General features: G+C 45.5%; 1 protein-coding gene across 1 annotated transcript in view; it reads right to left on the bottom strand.

The window, feature by feature from the left end:
- PIGN (phosphatidylinositol glycan anchor biosynthesis class N) overlaps window positions 1–22,471 on the bottom strand; it is a 172,591-nt gene that overhangs the window by 22,451 nt on the left and 127,669 nt on the right. The window contains exons 23-26 of the mRNA XM_056854987.1: window positions 17,075–17,130; window positions 15,272–15,347; window positions 12,067–12,140; window positions 2,297–2,339 (exon numbers count right to left, since the gene is read on the bottom strand). Of these exons, the coding sequence (XP_056710965.1) occupies window positions 2,297–2,339; window positions 12,067–12,140; window positions 15,272–15,347; window positions 17,075–17,130 (249 nt within the window). The remainder of the gene's footprint in view (window positions 1–2,296; window positions 2,340–12,066; window positions 12,141–15,271; window positions 15,348–17,074; window positions 17,131–22,471) is intronic.

The raw sequence follows: 22,471 nt of genomic DNA on the forward strand, positions 1-22,471 counted from the left end.
TAGGACGTTCTGAGTTTTAATTCCCAGGATTGCCATAAGTCAGAAGTGACTTGACAAACTTTAGACAAACACAGGACACATTAAAGACACTCCCAACACTTTGAACCACTAAAGCTGCCTTATACCAAATCAAACTATTAAACCAGGGGTGGGGAACGTCAGGCCCGGGGGCCGTTTAAGGCCCGTGAAATCATTTGGTCTGGACCTTCGTGGGTCCTGGCAGATCTCTAGCTCAGAAAGAACTAAGACTGGCGATTCGCCCCCTCCTGCGGACAGGAATAACCTCTATTCAAGGCGGATGTGAGTTTGTTTTGCCGAGAAAAGGATCCTTTCCCCCCCCTTGCAGAAGAGTCATTAGCTATGGAGCTGCTAGGACCGCCCAAGAAACGGTGTTAACCCTTTCCTACCCGGGCTGTGGAGAAATGTATTCCCTCTGTACTACAAGAGGGCTGGGGGGGGGGGAAGTGGTGACAACGGAAAGGTTAAAGGGGGCAGGGCCAGAATGTGTGTGTGGGGGAGAATGTGCAGGGGGGGGCGCCTGGTTGCTGCAACAGACCATCCTGTGCCACCAGGTGGGCGAGTGTGCCACCGGTTGGATGCCTGCCTGCTTGCCCGTGCAAGCAGAGGGGGTGTCATCTGGGTCAGCTGCCTGCTTGGGGCTTGGTTGGCTAATTTTTAAGTTGATAATTTTGTATGGCCAGCGAATGATGTTATAAATATCCAAATGGCCCTTGGTGGAAAAAAGGTTCCCCACCCCTGTATTAAACTATCTAGGTAGGTATTGTCCACTGAAAGCGGCTCTCCAGGGACTCATTCACATCATCTCCTGCCTTATCCTTTTAAATGGAGATATCAGGAATTGAACCTGGGACCTTCTGTATTCAAAGCACAGCTCTGCCACCGAGCCATGGCTCCTCCCTAGGCTGTAAAGCCTTAAACTATTTATACCGGTTACAATTACAAATTTGACACAGCAAACTCGTGAGAGAGAATACCGTAAAGCGATTCTCAATACAAAACCGGGCCTCTATCATCTAAACTCATAAAACTATTATAATGAATACTACCCCTCTTGAATTGGCAATATATGCCAGAATAATTACCTTAAAATTTAACAGCAAGCAATTTTGAGCTTGTAAATGTTTCCTTGGTATACACAGGATTAGCTGAACTGATTTAAATCAAATAATAGCCATGTATTGGTTCTTGTAGGTTATCCGGGCTGTGTAACCGTGGTCTTGGAATTTTCTTTCCTGACGTTTCGCCAGCAACTGTGGCAGGCATCTTCAGAGTAGTAACACTGAAGGACAGTGTCTCTCTGACCGTGAAAGCCTTCGACAATAGCCATGTATTTTATAAACTGATTTGTTTTTGGAACAATCGAGGCTGGATGAGCAGACACTCTGCATCGAAGCCCAGAAGAACTGCAGAGCATTACACGCTCTTGTTTGTTTACAACTTCGTAATTAAAATTACGACAGTATCCCATATCTAGCATTAGGTACCTTTCTTCTACAGCAGCCTCTTGTGAGGTGAAATAACACAACAGAAGGTACTGTCACTTCATGTAAGTCCTCAGGGGGTAACAACTGGGTGTGGGAAGTGAGAATGCAAAAGGATATAACCCCCTTTTTTCCTCTTGCTGCTTTGAAGGCCCTTTCCCTGAAGCCATTTCACAACATGTAAATACACAATGACGGAATGAGTGTGCTTTTGGGGGACATTAACATGACAGCTTGCATTTTTAAAGAGGCCGTTATGGTTTTAATCATTTTTTAATCTCGAATTTACAAGGTAAGTGGTTAAGGAAGGGCTTCCTCTCCCCTCAGCATCCTCTTATAATTTTACCCCTCCTCAACTTCTCCCCTCTTCATATGAGCATTTTCATCTCCGCTTCCAAAACAAAAAAAGCAGCCCATGACATATTTTTCTTTTGTTCTGGAAAAGATGAAAAATTAAACTAGGCACCCAGGTGCATCTGCCATTCTCTTTCACTCACAGATTTGAACGTCCGCTATGAAATTCATGAAAATCCAGGAATGCTAATTTAAAAATAGCACACATACAGGAGTAATAAAGATAATGTCTCTTCTGATGCATTCATTAGATGATGTGTAAGGGGTTGTGATGGTGGGGGTGGATTTTTATCTGCAATTTATGCAGGATTTCAACTTATCTCCCTGCCCCAGTTCTAGAAACTTTGAAGTCTGAAACTAATTCAGATATCTCTTGATTGAATTAGCAGAGCTCTCTGGGTTTTGATCTTATTTGTACAGAATGTCCAACAGCAGCTTACCAAAGCCATGATGTCTGAAATCACAAGAACGATGAGAAAAAGCCTGAGGAGGGGGAGAAAAAAAGAGAGAGACAGCATGTCAGAGGAAGACCATAATTCATAGTTCAACAATGCAATAACAAAGCTTCACAGAAGTCCAAGAATATGACAAAGCTGGTACCCAGGGTACACCGCAGTTCTCCTTTCATCTGTTTTATTATCAGTATTACACATTAAGGTTACCTGGGCTGTGCATGCACCATCCCATTGCAAAACAAACAGGAGAAATGACGTTTTGTGATCGGTTTACATGAAAGCCAGTTTCCCTACTGTTCCTCATTTTTACATACAGTAGTGTATTCTACCAGAGGCCCTGACCTGGATGACCAGGCTAGCCTAATCTCGTCAGATATCAGGAGCACAGTCCTGGCTAGGACTTGGATGGGAGACCTCCAAGGAATACCAGGGTCATGACGCGAACGTAGGCAATGGCAAACCACCTCTGTTAGTCTCCTGCCTTGGAAATCCTTCTGGTTGCCATAAATGACTTGACAGCACTTTACACGCATGTTCTACCAGAGGGCCCCCCGAGAAGTGCTTAACAAATAACTTGAAATCCCCTCCTGTTACTTGACAGGTGACCTGGTTTCCCCTCTGATACCTAAGATTCCGCCAGGCCGTGTATATATGCACTTCAAGGCCACTTCCACAGCCTTAAGGCCTGGAAACTTGCTTTACAAGAAGCAAGCAAACACCTTCAAGATGTTGAACTCGGTGGACAGGAGGGATCAAATTCTGTGCTCACTTGACACTACTGCAGAAACTCAGAATATGCCTCTCTTGTGCTAAAACCATTTTGGTAAGTAGGGATGTTTCAGAGCGCAAATCGCCACACTGGTCTCTGCTTGGATAACCAATCAAACTTTTGTTTCTCACACATCACAGAAGGTGCTTGGCAAAGTTGTGGTGAGGACCATGGGAAAGGGGAGTCCAACATCTCCGGATGCAGCATGTGCTTGTGTTATAAACTGTGAGGGTGAGTCTGGTAAGCAAAGCCTCAGCGGCTTCAGGCAATGAGCTCCATCTGCTTTGCATTACGTTATGTCAAGTCACTGAGAGGGTGGTGCTAAATGGCCGGGCACTCTATGCTGGAGCCAGAGACATATTTCTAGGGGGAAATGGTGCCAGGTCTTTTTTTAAAAAAATAATATTTTTTATTGTAAATATGGGGTACAGGAAAGGAAAAGGAGGGAGGGGCAAAAACAATCCGTCTGCAATAGACGAGCATTCTTATTGGTCTATTATATTCAGAAACATTTTACATTTTCATACTGCAATAAACAAACATTCTTATTGGTCGAGTGTATTCAAAAAACATTTTACATTTTCGTATAATTGATTTTGTTGTCTAATATCTTATGCTATATTTATCTATAAGTTGGCTGATATATAAGTATGGAATGGGAACCATTTCACATTAAACTGTTCCACAGACTCATCGTCTGTTAGATTCATCATAAAAGTCATTCTGGCCATATTTGCATATTCAAGCATCTTGTCTTTCCATTCTTCAATGCCAGGTATAGACGTTTGTTCCAGGTTCTTGCCAAAACAACTCTGGCAGCCGTTGTAGCATATTTGAACAGATCTTTAAATCTCATAGGTAGGTCCAATGGTGTTATGCTTAGTAAAAAGTATCTTGGGTCTAGATTTATTTTTAGTTTGAGCATATTTTGTATTTCTTGAGCCAGATTGGATGCCACACTTCCTGCTGCAGGTGTGCTCGGCAGGAAACTCAGCAAACGAACGCAGCCAGCCAGTGTGGTGTAAAGCTAGTGTTGCCATGCTCCAGGTGGTGGCTGGAGATCTCCTGGGTTGACAACTGATCTCCAAGTGACAGAGACCAGTTCGCCTGGAGAGAATGGCCGCTTTGGAAGGTGCGCTCAAAGGCATTATACCCCATTGAAGTCCCCCCCTCCCCAAAGCCCGCCCTCCTCCACCCCCAAAATCTTCAGGTATTTCCCAGTCTGGAGCTGGCAACCCTGTATAAAGCACAGAATAATCAATCAGTCCTGGGTTCAAATCGTAGGGTTGCCAGGTCCCTCTTTGCCATCAACAGGAGGTTTTTGTGGCAGAGCCTGAGGAGGACAGGGTTTGGGGAGGGGAGGGACCAGTGCCATAGAGACTAATTGCCAAAGCAGCCTTTTTCTCCAGGCGAACTGATCTCTATCGGCTGGAGATTAGTTGTAATAGCAGGAGATCTCCAGCTAGTACCTGGAGGTTGGCAACCCTATCAAAGCACCACTTATCTAGGAATAGCACCGCTTTGACCTATTAACCCGCAGCCTAGTGTACTGCATCTGTGAGGATAACATGGTGGGGGGAAGTGTAGCCCTGGGTCTCCCAGGGGTTGAGCTACCACCCCGAGGAGACCTGTGGGGAGAGTGTGGCCAGAAACCTGTAGGGTGGGGTTGGCTGTCCATAGCTGCCCTTTAGGGCTGCATTGAACTTGGGATCATAGGAAAGGAGATACCCTCCAACCCAAGGGGTGAGTCCAGATTTTAGGGAGAGCCTTAAAGAGGGCAGCAAAGGTAAAGCCTGAGGTGGATGATGGAAGGTGAGGGTTGGCAGTGAAGGAACTCCCTGTCGGCCTGAAGAGGGGAAGAGAGAAAAAGGAGCGAAGGGAGCTTCCTGCCTCGAGAGGCTGGGAGAAGAAGAGTTGGTCTTTATATGCCAACTTTCTCTACCACTTAAGGGAGACTCAAACCAGCTTACAATCACCTTCCCTTCCCCTCCCCACAACAGACACCCTGTGAGGTAGGTGGGGCTGAGAGAGCTCTAACAGAGCTGTAACTTGCCCATAGTCACCCAGCTGACTTCGTGTGTAAGAGTGGGGAAACAAACCCAGTTCACCAGATTAACCTCCGCCGCTCATGTGGAGGAGTGGGGAATCAAACCCGGTTCTCCAGATCAGAGTCCACCGCTCCAAACGATCACTCTTAACCACTACACCACGCTGGCTCTTTGTATGTAGTCTACACGCTCTAAATAAAATGTCTAAACTGTACACTTGGGCATCCTGGTGAGTCTGTAAGAGCGTAAAAAATGGACCACCACCCACTTGTAACAGACTTAAGAAGTACTGGAAAGGAGTACATGGAGATATACACAAAATCTTCAAAGTGAAATTTCCCATGAACTCAAAGCACATGCTGCTGCTGAGGAGTATACCAACAACTATACCTAAAATCTCAGTAGAACTATTTAAGTATATGACTACAGCCGCAAGAGTTCTAGCAATGAAATGGGAATCAGAAGACTGTCCAAGTTTGGAGGATTGGAATAGCAAAATCACTGAATATGTGACGATGGCAAAGCTGACAAACCACGTTAACAAAAGGCCAAGAAAAGAATTTGAAGATAAATGAAAATTATATTGCTCATATTGTTCCTAAGAACCGAGCTAAAGTTAGGCTATTATTTCAAATGTGGCTTATATTTTTTTTAGAGAAGCAAACTTTTCAATATAATGTAGTATGATTTATTTTTATTAACATATTTTAAGTAGATATAGAGAATATAGAAGGCACTGTTTTGCTGGGATTAATAGAAATAATTATGGGCTTCATAGAAATAACTGAATTAGGCCATGTATCGCATTCAATGGTTTAATTATTTCTTATATGATTTATCAGATAATCAGTTAAGATGCTTTCAAATGTGGTATGACTTTTAAAGTGTGATATCTCTTCTTTTATGCTATGTTAATATTGTGCTAAATAAACTTAAAGCATTAAGTTCTAATTATGGCTTTGGACTGAATTTATTCAGAATTCTCATGAGTAGTTGTAATCCCAGTCCTATCCATATCATCCTTTGTTCTCTGTTTCATTGAAACTTTTCTTTTTTCTGTATTAATATGTAAAATAAGTAAATGTAACTTTTAAAAAAATGGACCACCACCCCCACACTGAGTTTGCTATATGCACCCTCCAGCTTACGGTTGCCAACCTCCAGGTACTAATCAAAAACTCAATATCACTGTTAATTAGTACTGGCAAGGAAAAAAACAGTGCAGGCAATCGTATCAAAATAGTGCAAAATAAAATTAAATAGTGCAAAATTACAAAAAACAGTGCTGGTACATATCACAATGACAATTATATACAAAGCTATTCACAATGTGACAGCAATATTAAACAAAGCACAATGGCTCTCTTCCAACGAAATCCAATCTCAAACTGCAGAAACAACGTCTATTGGAACACCTCTTGCAGTTCCAAGATGGGTGATAAAGTATCAAGAGGTGTTCCGATTTTGAAGCTTGATACTTTATCACCCATCTTGGAACTGCAAGAGGTGTTCCAGTAGACGTTGTTTCTGCAGTTTGATATTGGATTTCGTTGGAAGAGAGCCATTGTGCTTTGTTTAATATTGTTTAATATTGCTGTCACATTGTGAATAGCTTTGTATATAATTGTCATTGTGATATGCACCATCACTGTTTTTTGTAATTTTGCACTATTTAATATATGTTTTTGATACGATTGCCTGCACTCTTTTTTCCCTTGCCAACCTCCAGGTACTAGCTAGAGATCTCCCACTATTGATAACTGATTTCCAGGTGATAAATATCAATTCCCCTAGAGAAAATGGCCCCTTTGGCAACTGGACTCTATGGAGTTGAAGTCCCTCCCCTCCCCAAACCCTGCCCTCCTCAGGCTCCGCCCCCAAAACTGCCTGCCAGTGGCAAAGAGGGACCTGGCAACCTTACTCCAGCTGCAGGAGGCCCAGGACCCAACGAGCCCACGTTCAGGGAGCATCCTGGGCACGCTGCCCACCGTTCCTTGGAGGAAATTCAAATGAAGACTAAAAGGGAAAGCAAACACCACTGAATTGCTCAAACACTCTTGTCATCCTTCTGCACATTTTTCACGCCTGCATTCTGTAGCCAAAAACCAGAACTGCACATTCAATCTACCAATTCTGGGGCTGAGACCTACTTAGAAAGAGCTCCTGGGTCATTTATGCATGGGTACTTGGACTCACATTCTCCCTGTCTGACTCGGTTGTTCCTTGGAGTTCTACACGGGGTTTCCATCTATTAGAGATGACCTTGCTGCCAGACCTCACAATGTCCAGGTCTTCCCATTTCTCTGTTAACCCCTCTCCCCTGAGCTCAGCCCGGCTGAGATCTCCATGCAGAAGGCAAAGCACTGGACACAGAATCTGGGCTTTTCTCACAACTAATTACAAAGCAGCATGTAAAGAGTAAAAATACTTCCTGCTTCCTGGGAGTTCTTTCTGAGCTGAAGAGAGGTGTTTTAAACTGAGGATTGGATTTCCCCTCCCCCCCATTTCTTTCAGATTGCTCCGTTTTTTGTTCTTAAAATGCTTTTTTATGCAGCAATTGGTTTTTTGGGGGGGGATTTTCTCTCACAGTAAGCACTACCAAAGCAGCATTTAAAGGGGCGGGATTTGATTTGAGCTTGGAGATTGATGGTGCAGAGATTCCCAACTGGAAAGTGTGGGTCCAGCGAGCAACGAACCTCCGGTAAAACTCCCGTGCATAAATGACCTTGGTTGGAGCCCTTTTCCTCCACTCCCTTTTCCATCCAGTCAAGTTTCTAATCACAGCACTAATGCCCAGCACCCCAGAGCAGTGGCGGCAGCAGGACGGCCCCAACAGAACATTATTTGTTGTTTGTTCCAGGATGATAAAGCTGTCTCCCTTTAGCGAAGCTGGTTAAATGACACGACTCCAGTTTTGTGAATGGTAGAGTGTTGGTTTCCGCTTCGCCTCGAGGCACAAGAAACCAGTTAGGCAAGTCTTTGGTACACAAGAACATTGCTCCGAAAAGCAGATTTCAACAAACAGATGGACTCTGAGCAAATGAAGTGAAATTCAGCAAAAGACCTCTTTATTATCTTTATCTTTTCATTAAGTAATTGAAATATTAGGCGACGTGGACACTATTATAAATCACTAAAGACTGATTTTGCCCGGGAACTGTGCTGAAAGAATGCTGCAAACAGCTGACCTAGTAGCAGGAAATTGAAATGGGTCACTAACTATCATAATAATGCTATCTGTAAGAATTATTATTATAAAAATGCTATCAGTTGCAGTGTGAAATTTCATTAAAACGTGCCACACCATAGCACTAAGCAAAATTATCACAATGGCTTATAACAAATAATTCTCTCGCTGAGGGGGGAAAAGCCAGCAGAATCTGATCCTATTACCTTAGCATCAGCTAAATCAACAATACCTTTACAAGCTCATTAACAAAATGACAAAGCCACGTTCTTGCAGATTAATTTACAAGCTTCTAAGGCTTCGAAAATCAGATGCACAACTGGGTACCATAAAATCCTTGAAATTACTGTTAAAACATTTCGCTGCAGTGTCACAGAGGAACAAACAGATATAGCTACTAACTGACATAGATCACCCACAAGAACATTTGTTATATTTGTCACATTTAGGATTGTCAGCTGCAAAAAACATTTGTTGAACCAACGCCTGACTACCCTCGGCCTTCTCTGTTCACAGTTTAAATGTACGCTCCATTACAGCATACAGAAAAATGAGCACATCAGGCTATACCGACAACCCTAATGATGTTTTTGTTGGATGGAAGGAAATAGCAAAACTATGGCCTGGTTCAGGCACTCGTCAAATGACTACGCAGAGCTGGCATGGTGTAGTGCAGGGGTGGGGAACCTTTTTTTTGCCAGGGGCCATACAAAATTTATATATATAAAATTTCTATATAAAAAACAAAAAGTGATCAGCAGTGCAATCTTATGCAGGTTTACTCTAAATCCTACTCAAGTCCAGTCAGCGGGGCTTACTCATTGGAAAGTGTCAGTAGGTTTGTCCTGCAGATGTCTAGGATCTTAAACCTATTGGCAACCTACCCATTATGCCCAGAGAAACTATGAAGTACATTTTGTTTATTGGGAAATTTTACATGCTGCCTGGAACTTGACTTGGATGTCCCAGCCCAGCCTGATCTCATCAGATCTCAAAAGCTAAGCAAGGTCGGCCCTGGTTAGTACTTGGATATGAGACCACCAAGGAATACCAGAGTCGTTATGCAGAGAAAGGCAATGGCAACCCACCTCTGTTCATTTCTTGCCCGAGCCAGCAATGCCGTGGATTGAATTTAGAAGGGTACAGATTGGGGAGGGGCACACAGTACAAAGAGAGAGATGTTGCACGTTTGGTAGTCCATCCTGCACCTGGGACCTTCTGCATGCCAAGCAGATGCTCTACCTCTGAGCCACAACCCCTGCCAAGCAGAGGCTCTACCCCTGATCCACAGCCCCTGCCAAGAAGATGCTCTACTCCTGATCCACAGCCCCTCCCAAGCAGATGCTCTCCCCCAATCCACAGCCCCTGCCAAGGAGATGCTGTACCACTGATCCACAGCCCCTGCCAAGAAGATGCTCTGCCCCTGATCCACAGCCCCTGCCAAGGAGATGCTCTCCCCCTGATCCACAGCCCCTGCCAAGGAGATGCTCTCCCCCTGATCCACAGCCCCTCCCAAGCAGATGCTCTCCCCCTGATCCACAGCCCCTCCCAAGCAGATGCTTTCCCTCTGATCCATAGCCCCTGCCAAGGAGATGCTTTCCCCCTGATCCACAGCCCCTGCCAAGGAGATGCTCTCCCCCTGATCCACAGATGATCTCCCTCTGATCCACAGCCCCTCCCAAGCAGATGCTCTCCCCCTGAGCCACAGCCCCTGACAACGAGATGCTCTCCCCCTGATCCACAGCACCTCCCAAGCAGATGCTCTACCACTGATCCACAGCCCCTGCTAAGACGCTCTACTGAAGTGCGCCATCCAGGAGATCCAGCGGGCAGGGGGTGGCCAGGCGGGGGCCCTTTGGCAGGTGCTTGGGAACCATGCGCCAGCTGAAGGTTCAAACGGGGGTTCTAGCGGGAGGGGCTTGGCAGGGGGCCCTCTGGCTGCCGTGCGGGAAGTGCGCCTCGCCATCCGGGAGATCCAGCGGGGAGGGGGTGGCCAGGGGGCCCTCCGGCAGTCACTCAGGAAGCGCGCGCCAGCCAGGGGTTCAAGCGGGGAGGGGCTTGGCAGGTGGCCCTCCGCAGGTGGGCCGGGGGCCGGATAAAATGATCCCTGGTGTAGTGGTTTAGAGCAGTGGACTCTAATCTGGAGAAACAGGTTTGATTCCCCACTCCTCCTCATGAAGCCATCTGGAGGCCATGGACTAGTCACAGTTCTCTCCAAACTCAGCCCCACCTACCTCACAAGGTGTCTGTTGTGGGGAGAGGAAGGGAAGGGGATTGTAAGCCGGTTTGATTCTCCTTAAAAGGTAAAGAAAAATGGGGCATAAAAACCAACCTTCTTCCACACTGAGAGCCACAGATAAGCAAAATTCTGACTTACATTGTCTCTCCCTCCTCCCGTTTTCCTTGTTAAACGGTTAGCCGCATGAATAGCCTTCTGCTTGGAGTTGTCATGCCTCACATCTGACTTATGGTACATGGTGGAAAGGAGAGCAAATTCTGCTTCTCTGCCACACTGTGTGCCTGTCACCGACTAGTAAGTGTCTGAATTGGATCCGTATCAAAGTTTGAGAGACGCTACCTGTAGATTTGCTTGACTGATCTACTGCTGGGTTGTATTCACACCGAGGGGTAAAATCGTGCGCAGTGGGGCAGGGGAAGGTGACTGGAAACTTCTGAGCAAGCGGGATAAGACTGAGGCTGAGCTTCCGCCCTTCCTTCTTTGCAGGTAAATAATCTGGGCTTGGCCACAGGGTTTTTTGGCAAGACCCAATGAGTTCTCAGCTCATGAGTTGAACACATGAAATTTCCTTATACTCGGAGACCCTCGGTCCATCAAAGTCAGTACTGGCAGCGGCTCTCCAAGGTCTCAGGCAGAGAGGTCCTTCCCATCACCTACATGCCTGGCCTCTTTTACTGGAGATGCCGGGGATTGAACCTGGGACCTTCTGCATGCCAGGCAGATGCTCTACCACTGAGCCTGCACCCTGTGCCAAGGGAACCAGCACCAGCCTGCAACACCTTTGCGGCTCATTACCTATCTGAAGCTTGACTGGGAGCCTACTGAGCTGTCCATTTTAATTTCACTTTTGTACATTTTACTTTTTAGGCTCTTAGAGGTCCCAGTGTGGCAGAAAAGCAGGATGCACATATTTATATAAATAACATCTGAATGCTTGCCCATAAAAAGGCGCCTCAGTACACAGAAAATGGAAACATCAGACAAAATGCATTTCCCAGGCATGTAAGTTTTCTACATGCTTTATTTGTATTTGCTCAGAACTTCCAAATAACATAATACTGAGGATCAGATGGAGATTTCTATTACTATTTAAAGAGTTTGATCCTATTCCTATGGCAAGGGGATATCTGGCAATTCTTCCCCACCCCCGCAGACCACCACTTCCACCCCTCTGCCACTGTTTCCTGGGGTCTCTCGACACCCCATAAGCAGAATTTCAGGGTGCCCAGTAGAGGAAGTGCTACTCCATGGGTTTCATTCTGCTGGCGGTACTTATGATCCAACCAAATATGTACAAGCTGTATTGTAGGAATACGGCTACTGTTACTAGATGTTTTCAAAAAAAATTTGGGAGGGGGGAACCACCCAGAGTTTTGATGATCCTGAATTCCCTGAAGAGTGAACAGAGAAGGGGACAGGCTGTGTTCAGTTCAGGGATTTAGAAAACAGGAGCTGGAGACTGTTTGACTGGTACCCTCAGTAATTAACCCCAACCTGAAATGTTTACCGTACCTTTTAGACGACAGCTGTGTTGTGACTTGAACAGCTTCGAAAGCACATGACACGAGAACAAAAGGGATTACAATCTGTTGAGGACACAGAAACTGCATTAAGCTAATGGTGTCAGCCGCCCCAAACCAAATTAACGTTGCTAATATCCACAGAGGCAGCTGAGCATATCCCAAAGTCCAAACATTTCATCCACTTAATAGACACATAACATTCAGCCAAGGTAGCATCAGTTCCATGGAATACACTGACTAAGATATATTAATAGGCCTTGTTTCATTCTATCCAGTATGGTAAATATTTGGGAAACACCATTAAGATACAGAAAAAAGTGTTATACTAACAGTTTTCTGATTTTCTACCTTCAAAGACCATTTTCTGCACCGAGTAGCTACACTGAGTAGTCTGCTGTGAAACTTGTACTTCTTGGATATGGGCACGCCGATGCTTTGAGGATTCTGGAGCACTGGCGCAAAAGACAGCGAGTGGTAGGCATACCGGCTTTCTATCAGCTTGCCTGCCGCAACATGCTCAGTGAGGAAACCCTGATACTTTCCAAGGAGCCCAACCACAGTCAGCTCCTTGGGAGACAGTCTGAAAACCCACTTTGTGCTCCATCACTAGCTATCCCCTCTCGCATTAACACCCTTTTCTCACTCACCTGTTCCTCAAAATACAGGTGCTGGGTTAGACCCCACACCATAAATCCATTCTACCAATGGCAACACTTTGCTCAGATGGGCAGAGGAAGGTTCCCATGTGAGACAATAAGGCCTAGTGGTCTGATGCTATGTAACGTAAATTCCTATGCTCCTATATCCTGTGTGCAGATGGTATAGCGTAGCTTAGGCTTTACCGTCCACTTCGGGAAAGAGGATGACGAATGGCAGGGGGAACATGAGCCTAAGAGATTCCTCTGTGTTAACTCTCTTGAAAAGCAATATGTTTCTTAGACCAGCCTTTGAAGACCACTCAGATTTACTTCACACACAAATGAACATATTATTGCCCTATGCAGATTTTCTGTATAGTGTTTTATGCATTTGAAAACAGCTTTCAGATAATAAAAGTCTCTGCAATCTAAAACTGCGTGCCCTTGAATAAGGAAAACACTATTATGGCCACCACCACACTCTAGAATAAGACCAGATTCTCTCAAAAGTAATACGCATCCTGCTGCTTAAAGTACAGCATCCTAATCCAGTTTCATCATTCAGAACTTAGACCCATTTCTTAAAACAATTAGCATTACAACTTAGTCAAGTGTTGCCAACACCAGCATGCTGTTAAATCAGACCATAGTAAATCTCGTCTGAAAGCCATCTGTTTTAATGACAAATAGACATTTAAAAAATCAACACCTAAATTTGTCATGTCCTCGCCTGTTCTTCATTATCTGTACAGTTCTGTTTGAGACTGTTGGTCTAATGTGGGCTGGAGACAAAACATTTAAGCAGTACTAAGAGAAGAGTTGAAATAAAACGGATTTTCATGTTTGTGATCAACAGATCACATCTGAAGCAAATTCACCTTGGGGTTTATTTTCAGGTTCACCAAGCTGTTTGAAGTTTAAAATCTTGACAACATTTTGCTTTGCGTTCACTTTGGTATTTTTGTAGTGAGTTGACTAATTTTTTCTTCCTCCTGAGCTGTTGATGGATTGGTTAATTAACCTGTGCCTTTTAAAGGAGCTACATGGGAAGGATGGGAGGCTGTGAAGCTTGAAGGAGCAAGGAAGATACATGTCTGCAAACCAGACAAGAGGTGTGGGTTCAAAGCTAGGCATGTGTTCATTGATTAAATAATGCAACGGAGCAGGAATTTAAATGGCGAAATGTATTTTAACTAAAAGGCACCATTAATAACTATTACTAAACATGATACCTGTGGTGATGTTTTACTATAACGTGGCTTCCTTTGTGTAAACTCACTGGTTTCTGAGACAAACAGCATACAGATAATCCAGTCTATGGGTCTCCAACATGGTGCCCATAGGCACCATGGTGCCAACCAATACCTTTTCTGGAGTCCTCCAAGTGTTTTTAGGAAGTGTGGCCAGGTAGGGCTTTTGCCAAGCGAGGCTTCTGATTGGCCGAGTAGATTTTTTAAACCGTTGCTTTGGCTGCAGCTGCCACCACAGCACAAAGATCTACGCTTTGTTACTGAAGTTAAGCTGTGGCAATTGTTTTGTGGCTGGCTCCGCCTCCTGCAGCAGCCATTTTGTTGCTGCACCCACCATGTTGTGTCAGAATTCCAAATGTGCCCGCAGGCTCAAAAAGGCTGGGGTCCTGTGACCCAGGAATCAACTTTCCCCAGATAGGAAGGGATGGCTGGAGAGGAAGAAAAAAGTGTAGACGATTGGCACCTGTGAGCACCTCCCACAGATGGATTCCCATCCAGTGATTTGCCAGCCTCTCCACCGAACCACCCCTCAACTTCTTTCCCTTAGCCTTACCCAGCAATTTATAAACCCAAAACAAACGGACATGCATAATAATGTTGTCATCGGAATCTCCTCCCCTTCCACTGCCTCACTTGTTAGGTACGTCTGTTCTCAAAAGTAATGTCTGACACTGTCCCCAGGGAAGTACACTTTGATTCTTTATGGAAGTTCACATGAAGCTGCTCTGAATACTACTTCAGTTTCATGGCTCGATTGGGCAGCTTCGGTCATTACCGCAACGGCCCCAGAGAAAATAAGAGCTGGTGATGCCTGCAGGTCATGCAATTCGTGTCAGGGTGGGAGCTACCTGACTTGGTGATCCAGCGTTTCAAAAAAGCTACGTGCTTAGCTATTTGTGTAGCAAAGATACATGAAAGACCTTGGGGGCTTTTGCTTTTTAGGTTTCATTATGATTTATTGCCATGAAAAGCAGCTACTAATGTAATTTAATATGCAATTCGGCTCATTGCAAAAGCATTCATGTTATTTATTTTACCTAGAGGTCTCCACAGGCTACAACATTTTAAAAAAATGGAAAATCAGGTTAAATGTATGTTAAAGCCTAACCAAATTAAAACCATAATGTTACATAGCAGGCATTAAAAACAAATTATCATTATATACTGAAGGTGTTTTTTCCCTGCCTGTACCTTGCCGGGGGGGGGGGCATTAGAGGGGTGTACAGCTGATTCTACACAAAGGGCCTGCAGCACGTTGAATTCAGTCAACGTGAAGACAGAACTTCCTCAAGAAGCGATTACTGACCTTCCACAGGAGCAAGCCTCCCATCATGAAAGGGCTGAACACAGTCAAGAAGCAGTAGACGGAGGCTGGATCAAAGCTACACGCCCAGGATGAAAGCAAAACTCACATTATTCAGATGCACTCTGCACAGAATTATCTCCTATTAGAAAGTAACATGTTTCATTTGTTTGCTTCATTATAAAAAAGCGATGCCATACAGGTTGTAAGACTCACACTGCAATCCTAAGCAGAGTTGTGTGTGTGCCATTAAGTGTGTGTGTGTGTGCGTGCGCACCATTAAGGAAGTATTTCTTCACACAATGCATAGTTAAATTGTGGAACTCCCTGCCCCGGGATTTGGTGATGGCTGCCAACTTGGAAGGCTTTAAGAGGGGAGTGGACATGCTCATGGAGGACAGGGGCTATCCATGGCTACTAGTCAAAATGGATACCAGTCATGATGCTTACCTATTCTCGCCAGTATCAGAGGAACATGCCTATTATATTAGGTTCCACAGCACCTATAATATTAGGTGCTGTGGAACGCAAACAGGACAATACTGCGGCATTCGTCTTGCTTGTGGGCTTCCAAGGGGACCCCTGGAAGACTGCTAGACTTGATGGGGCTCGGTCTGATCCAGTATGGCTTTTCTTATGTTCACAGCTGATTTATGGTGACCCCATAGGGTTTTCAAGGCAAGAGACATTTGGAGGTGGTTTGCCATTGCCTGCCTCTGTGTGGGCTGAGAGAGTTTGGAGAGAGCTGTGATTGGCCCAAGATCACCCAGCAGGCTTCATGTGGAGGAATGGGGAATCGAACCTGGTTCTCCAGATTAGATCCGCTTTTAACTTCTACACCTCTGCCCCTCAAGCAGAATTATACTCTACTAATTGGTTCTTGGTATGGCACCATTATTATTATTATTTCATTTGTCACTTCTGCTTTTAGTTTTAAAACTGCAAACAGTCCTTTGCCCGCTGTAGGAAATACTCTTTCCTACAGGATTTGTTTTGTTTTACAAAAGGACTGCCTAGTCTGTATTCATAACTAGTGTCAAGGGCTCTGTTTGGATAGAGTCAGATCAAACAGCAAGCACGTTGTTGTGAAAACAAGAAGAGCTGCTGCAATCTACTGTCACAGATCTGCCACAGCTGATGTCCCAGCTTCCCCCAAAGCTTGTGCAGGCGACTGACCTGGTCTCAGCCGCAGGCCTTCCAGCTACAGTCTCACTCCCACCCTTGCAATATTTTACTTTCCTCAGCTGAAGTGTTGTGCAAGGGTTACAGCATCAGATTAGGAGCGGGGAAACCCAGGCACAGACACTCCCCCCTCACACACACACACACACACACGTCATGAAGCTAATTGGCTGAGCTTAGACCAGCTACCCCAAAGGGGTGAGGATAATATGGGGCGTGGGGTGATTATACCACTTATGCCGCCTGAAATCTATTGAGGAGGGGTGGGATGGAAAAAAAATGGAATTGCAGAAACTCTGTGCCTGTCCCTGTAAATACCAAAAACAAGATTATCCAAAAATAATAAAAAAAATGGCAGACTGCAAAATAAGAGAAACTATGCAAATCTGCTCATTTTGCATTGCCTGCATCTTGTTGCTATCTGTCTAGTACACTTCAAGGAGATCAGAATGGAGTATGCAGTTCCCCCTTCCTCTTTTTATCCTTACAACAACCTGTGAGGGAGAGAGGCCCAAGGTTGCCCAGCAAGCTTCATGGGAGAATGTGAATTTGAATCCAGGTCTCCTCAACCAATTCACTAACCACAACATCACACAGACTCTGAATATAACTACCAATAGTTACCTGTTGATAGAAGCTATGTTTCCAGTCCCAAAAAAGGCAGTCACTATGAAAAAAACCTGTACAGGTCTAAGGAAAAATACGCAACATTCCTTTTTAAGCAAGACATCCCAATTCTTTTCACATTCCAGCCATATTCCAGCCACTTTGAACCATAAAGAAAGGCAGGGTATACACAGCCTGAATGAAAGGGGGGGGGGAGGAAGAAGGAAAGAATTGCCAAGTAAAATTTTGCATCCATTTTAAGAAAGGTGAGAATTTTCGTATTTATATATTTAGCTCTGAAAAGGACTGAAGTGAGAGAAGCACATCAGAGAGGGCCCCCTGGGAACTCCACTACTTGGACACACTTTTAGAATCAGAGCTAATCTCTTTGGCTGTGCTCAGCTTGTGAACTGGGGCCTCTTTGGATTCCTCGCCCTCAATACATTTTGGACCCTTTTTTGGCAGAACTTTCTTACGTGTAGCAAGGAAGCACACAAACCCGACAGCTTCTCTAAGAATTGACCACTATGGAGGCAAGGGGGGGGGGGAGAGATGGTGTCAGCTCAGAGGACTGTCCCTAGCATTCTAAAAAATCAAACATGCTCAAGCAGCTGATTCTTAAGCATGAACGTTTAATAAAAGCAAAAAGACAGTTTAACCAGAAGGTGACTACCAGTAGGCACAGAAGGACTCTAATGAAGCTAGGTGGAGTGTGATTCTATTTAATAAGCAAGATACAGTGAAGCCATGGTAACGTTCAGATAAGAAGTTTCTCAGAGACTTCAGACAAAATACTTCAGAGACTTCAGACAGCTTACACAGGCTTGGGAAAGCAACCTTGAACTGTTGCCAGGCTTGCACCTGGCCGGACTTCATGTCAAACGTAGCAAAAGGCCTGCAAGTGAAACCAGAGCCAGAGTACACAGCATAGGAGCAAAGGCCTGACATTGTGAGAAGGCCTGACATTCTGACATTGTGAGAAGGCCTAACAGATGTACTGATGAAGTATTTCTCTGAATTAATTTACAGGTGGGCTTAAAAATATTCTTGGCAGCCCACCTCTCTGAGCAACCCTCAGCTGACCTGAGGCATCAACGCCTGCTCATTTCCTCCAGCTTCCTTACTCTGTGCTAGATCCCCATGGGTCTTAACTCACCACCTGAACTAACCTGATGGGCATCTTGAAGGAGTCTTATAAAGCACAACTGTTTCCATGGTTCAGTTTCTAGTGCCTAACAGGAAAAGATAGGAGGGGGGAATCTACTCCTACGACCTTCACCAGGGTGAGAACAGGTCCCCCCTGCCTTGTCAGCCACGCCCCACCCTTCAGCTGTCAAGAGGAGATGCTAATGACAAACTTTGGCCTGTGGGCTTTCTGTAATGGGACAGATTAAGTGAAGGAGGTGTCCAAATGGCCTCTCTCCTGGCCTTCCCTCCGGATCTCGAGCCTCAATTGTCAGCTCTCCAAAATGGTGAGACTGCTGCTGAAGTAATCAGCACTAGGCCCTTCAGATCTGGCCAACTACCACTCAGTTTTGAATTTATTGTTCCTGGGGTAAGATAGTTGAGCGGATGGTAGCAGAGCAGCTTCAGGCCTTCCTGGATGAAGCATCGTCCCTAGACCCGTTCCAGTCTGGCTTTCAACCTGGCCATGGGACGGATACCCGTGCTGGTCGCCCTCACTGACCATCTCTGCCGACAGCTGGATAGGGGCCGGGTGCCGCTGCTGTTGCTTTCGGCAGCGTTCATCACGGTCAACCACGATCTGTTGACCCACTGCCTCACCAACACTTGAGTATGCAGGACAGTCATGAAATGGCTGACCTCGTTTCTCCAGGGTCAGGGAATGAGGGTTGCGCTGGGGGAGAGGATCTCACCTCGACACCCTTTGGCGTGTGGGGTCCCACAAGGGGCAATTCCTCTCCCCGATGCTCTTTGAAATCTACATGCACCCCCTCACCCAGATAGTCAGGAGTTTCGGGCTGGGTTGCCATCAATATGCAGGTGGCACCCAGCTGTATCTGTTGATGGACAGCCGGCTGGATGCTGTCCCAGGAGAACTGGCCAGGTGTCTGGAGGCCTTGGTGGGATGGCTGAAGCAAAGCCGCCTGAAACGGAACCCATCGAAGACGGAGGTCCGGTGTCTGGGCCAGGGCGGGTCAGATCAGGGGATCCAGTTCCTCACTCCTGATGGGGTGCAGCTGGTACTGGCTCTAGATCGAATACCGGGTCAAGTTAAAGGTTTCGGTTCTTACCTTCAAAGCCCTAAATGGTCTGGAATCTTTGTATCTGCGAGGCTACCTCTCCCAATACACCCCAGAGGGAGCTTTACGCTAGTCAGGAAATAACTTATTGGTGGTCCCTGGCCCACAGACTATCCAGGGCTTTTTCAGCTCTGGCCCCAGACTGGGGGAACTCTCTGTCCAATGAGCCCTGCGGGACTTAGCTCAGTTCCGCGGGGCCTGTAAGACGGAGATGTTCCGCCAGGCTCTTGGTTGAGGCAGCAACGGTAAAGAGACCAGCTGGCCTCCCTTCCTTTTCCTTTCCTCGTCTCCACCCCTGGGGTTTTTCCCCTCAGATTAGATCTTTGGCCCTCTGCTTACAACCACCCTGGGACTTCCCCACCTTTAGAGAAATATATTATAGTAGGTTAATTGGACTAGGGCTGTCGATTCGATTTGGCCCGAACCAAAAAACAGCTGAATTTCCCCTGATTCGGCGGTTTTTAGTTCGGGACGAACCGAACTCAAAAATGGCGGGAAAACGGGGAGCTGAATTCAGCGAGTTCGGGAGTTCATGAATAAATTCGGCAAATTCGGGGCGCAGCAGCATAACCGTCAGTAAGCAGCATTCTCCCCCGGCCAATCGGTGGCCAAGTTGGGTCTTCTTCTGGCCAGTCAGGATTGAGTACAGGAGGAATCAACTGCTGCGCGGCCCGGCCGGGGAGAGAAAGAGAGAGAAATCCTCGTGGGGGTGTGTGTGTGCACATTCGCTTTTTTCCGTGACTGCAGGGGGCGCATTTTTGGGGATAGAGACCCAAACTTTCAGCGGAGCTTCAGATGAGCCTTTTTAAGAGACCCCCCAAGTTTTGTAAACATTGGGTCAGGGGGTTCCGAGATATGGGCTCCACCCCTTTTCCCTCCCCCCTTTTCCATTTCCGTGGCTGCATGGGGCGCTTTTTGGGGGGGTGCAGCCCCCAATCTTTTAGCATAGCTTCAGACGAGCCTTCTTAAGAGACCCCCCAAGTTTTGTAAAGATGGGTTCAGTGGGGGCAGAAATATGGGCTCCCCCCTTTTCTCTTTCCGTGGCTGCAGGGGGTGCATTTTTTGGGGTGCAGACCCCAAACCTTCAGCATAGCTTCAGACGAGCCTTCTTAAGAGACCCCCCAAGTTTTGTAAACATTGGGTCAGGGGGTCCCAAGATATGGGCTTTCCCCTTTTCCCTATTGGGATGAATGGATCACCCGATCGTGTATGCATCTCCAGAGCAGCAAATCCAAGGCAAAACCTCCCGTACTTAAATAGAATCGTATTGGATTACCCAGTCCTCCTCCCAGCCCCTCCTGATGGAACAGAAGACAGCCACAGTAAGACCCCTTTGGGGGCTTTAATCTATAATTTTTCTCCTGTGTGTGTGTGGGGGGGGGGGAAGCAGATTCTGTGTGTGTGTGGGGAGGGAGCAGTTTCTGTGGGTGGGTGGGGGAAGCCAAAGGGGGCTTTCGCCCATTCTGCCTGGGGTGTGTGTGCCCCCTCGAGTCTCTCTCTCCCTGGTTTGAGGGGGGGCTTCAGTTGTGTGCCTTCAGGTTTTCCCTCATTCATAAGTTCAGTTAGGTCTATTTTGATGCTTGCTCAAAACTGGTTTTCAAATGGTGACTTAAAGAATGCATTTGCCTAGTCCCGAGTCCGATGCAAAAGGGGAAATTCCACCCCCTCCTGCTCATTATGCATAGCTAGCTGCCTCTGTCCCTTTCCATGGTTTGCAAACTCCCAGGTGTCAGGTGTTGCTTTGCATGGTTGCAAAGGTGTTGCTTTGCATGGTTGTGTTGCTTTGCATGGTTGTGTTGCTTTGCAAACTTCTTCGCACCTGCCCCGCCCTTGCTCCCCGCAGCTCAGCTGTTTGTCGGGGCTGGGAGTTTGTGCATGGGTGGCAAGCTCTGCTCAGAGATGCACATTAAGGGTGGGGGGACCCCTTTCGGGGCCCATATCTCAACCCCCCCTGACCCAATCTTTACAAAACTTGGGGGGTCTTGCAAGAAGGGTCCTTTGAAGCTCCGCTGAAGGTTTGGGACCTCTACCCCCAAAAATGCCCCCCCGGAGCCGCGGAAAGGCGCGGTTGTGTTTTTAATGGCTTTATTTGGCCGAATTTTTTCCCCGAACTTTGAATTTGTGCCGAATTGCACGGACCCGAAGCGGGGAAGTTCGGACTTCAGCATATCCCGGATCCAGACGGGCCGAATTCGGGTAGAATCCGAACTATACCGAATTTTTTTTTCAACAGCCCTAAATTGGACAGCCTTCTGTTTATCCTTTAATTTTTTCATTTGTGTGTGTTTATATATGATTTTCTTAACTTATGTCTTATTTATATTGTATGAGAACTACTTTTGGAAGCTGCCCTGAGCCCAGCCTGAGTTGGGAAATTTATAAATTGAATAAAATAAATAAATAAAATACATCACTAACTTTTTCCTGTTGATTTTGCAAGCTCACTGAGAGTTCAAGCAACTCTTCAACCGTCAGTGAACTCTTCTCAAAGTTACTTTAATCTTGTACAGTTAATTGAAACAGTTACAGAAAAATTGGATTAATCGCTTTTTAATAGAGGTTAAGAGTTGAGATTGGGCCTTCTTATCTTGTTATATCAGATGTAATTCATACGCAATTGCTGACTGGATCATTTGCACTTGTGTTGAATATCTCACATTTTGTTAAGAACCAATCACTCATCTAAATAATAAGAACATGATCATGATACACCAGATTTAGACAAAGACAAGACTGATATTGTTCAATAAATGTGCACTACTGTGATAAGAGAATCAGATTCTCTGGATGAAAGTCTCAGAAGAAGATTAGGTAAAAGATTTCTGGGTGTATAACTTGGCCTTTTTGATAATCCCTAAAAGCAGAGAGACAAAAGCTGAAACCTGATTGGGTTTTTAAAGTATTATTCACTATAATATGATCAAGCAATGCTAGGAACTTTGATAATTTTAGCACCTAATTTTAAAGTAATTGTAGGGTTAATTTTTACATGCATATATTTCCTACTGTCTTGTATAATAAAGAAAACGATTTGTCTTCTCGATAAAAGATAAACGTCTCTACAGGTTCTCCATCTATTTTGCTGGTTATAGTTCAAAGAATCAAACACCTCTTACATATTTGTATCATCAAATTTAAAGGTTGATAACCA

This window comes from Euleptes europaea, chromosome 8 (genome assembly GCF_029931775.1).
Source record: "Euleptes europaea isolate rEulEur1 chromosome 8, rEulEur1.hap1, whole genome shotgun sequence".
In the NCBI taxonomy this organism is placed as follows: Eukaryota; Metazoa; Chordata; class Lepidosauria; order Squamata; family Sphaerodactylidae; genus Euleptes; species Euleptes europaea.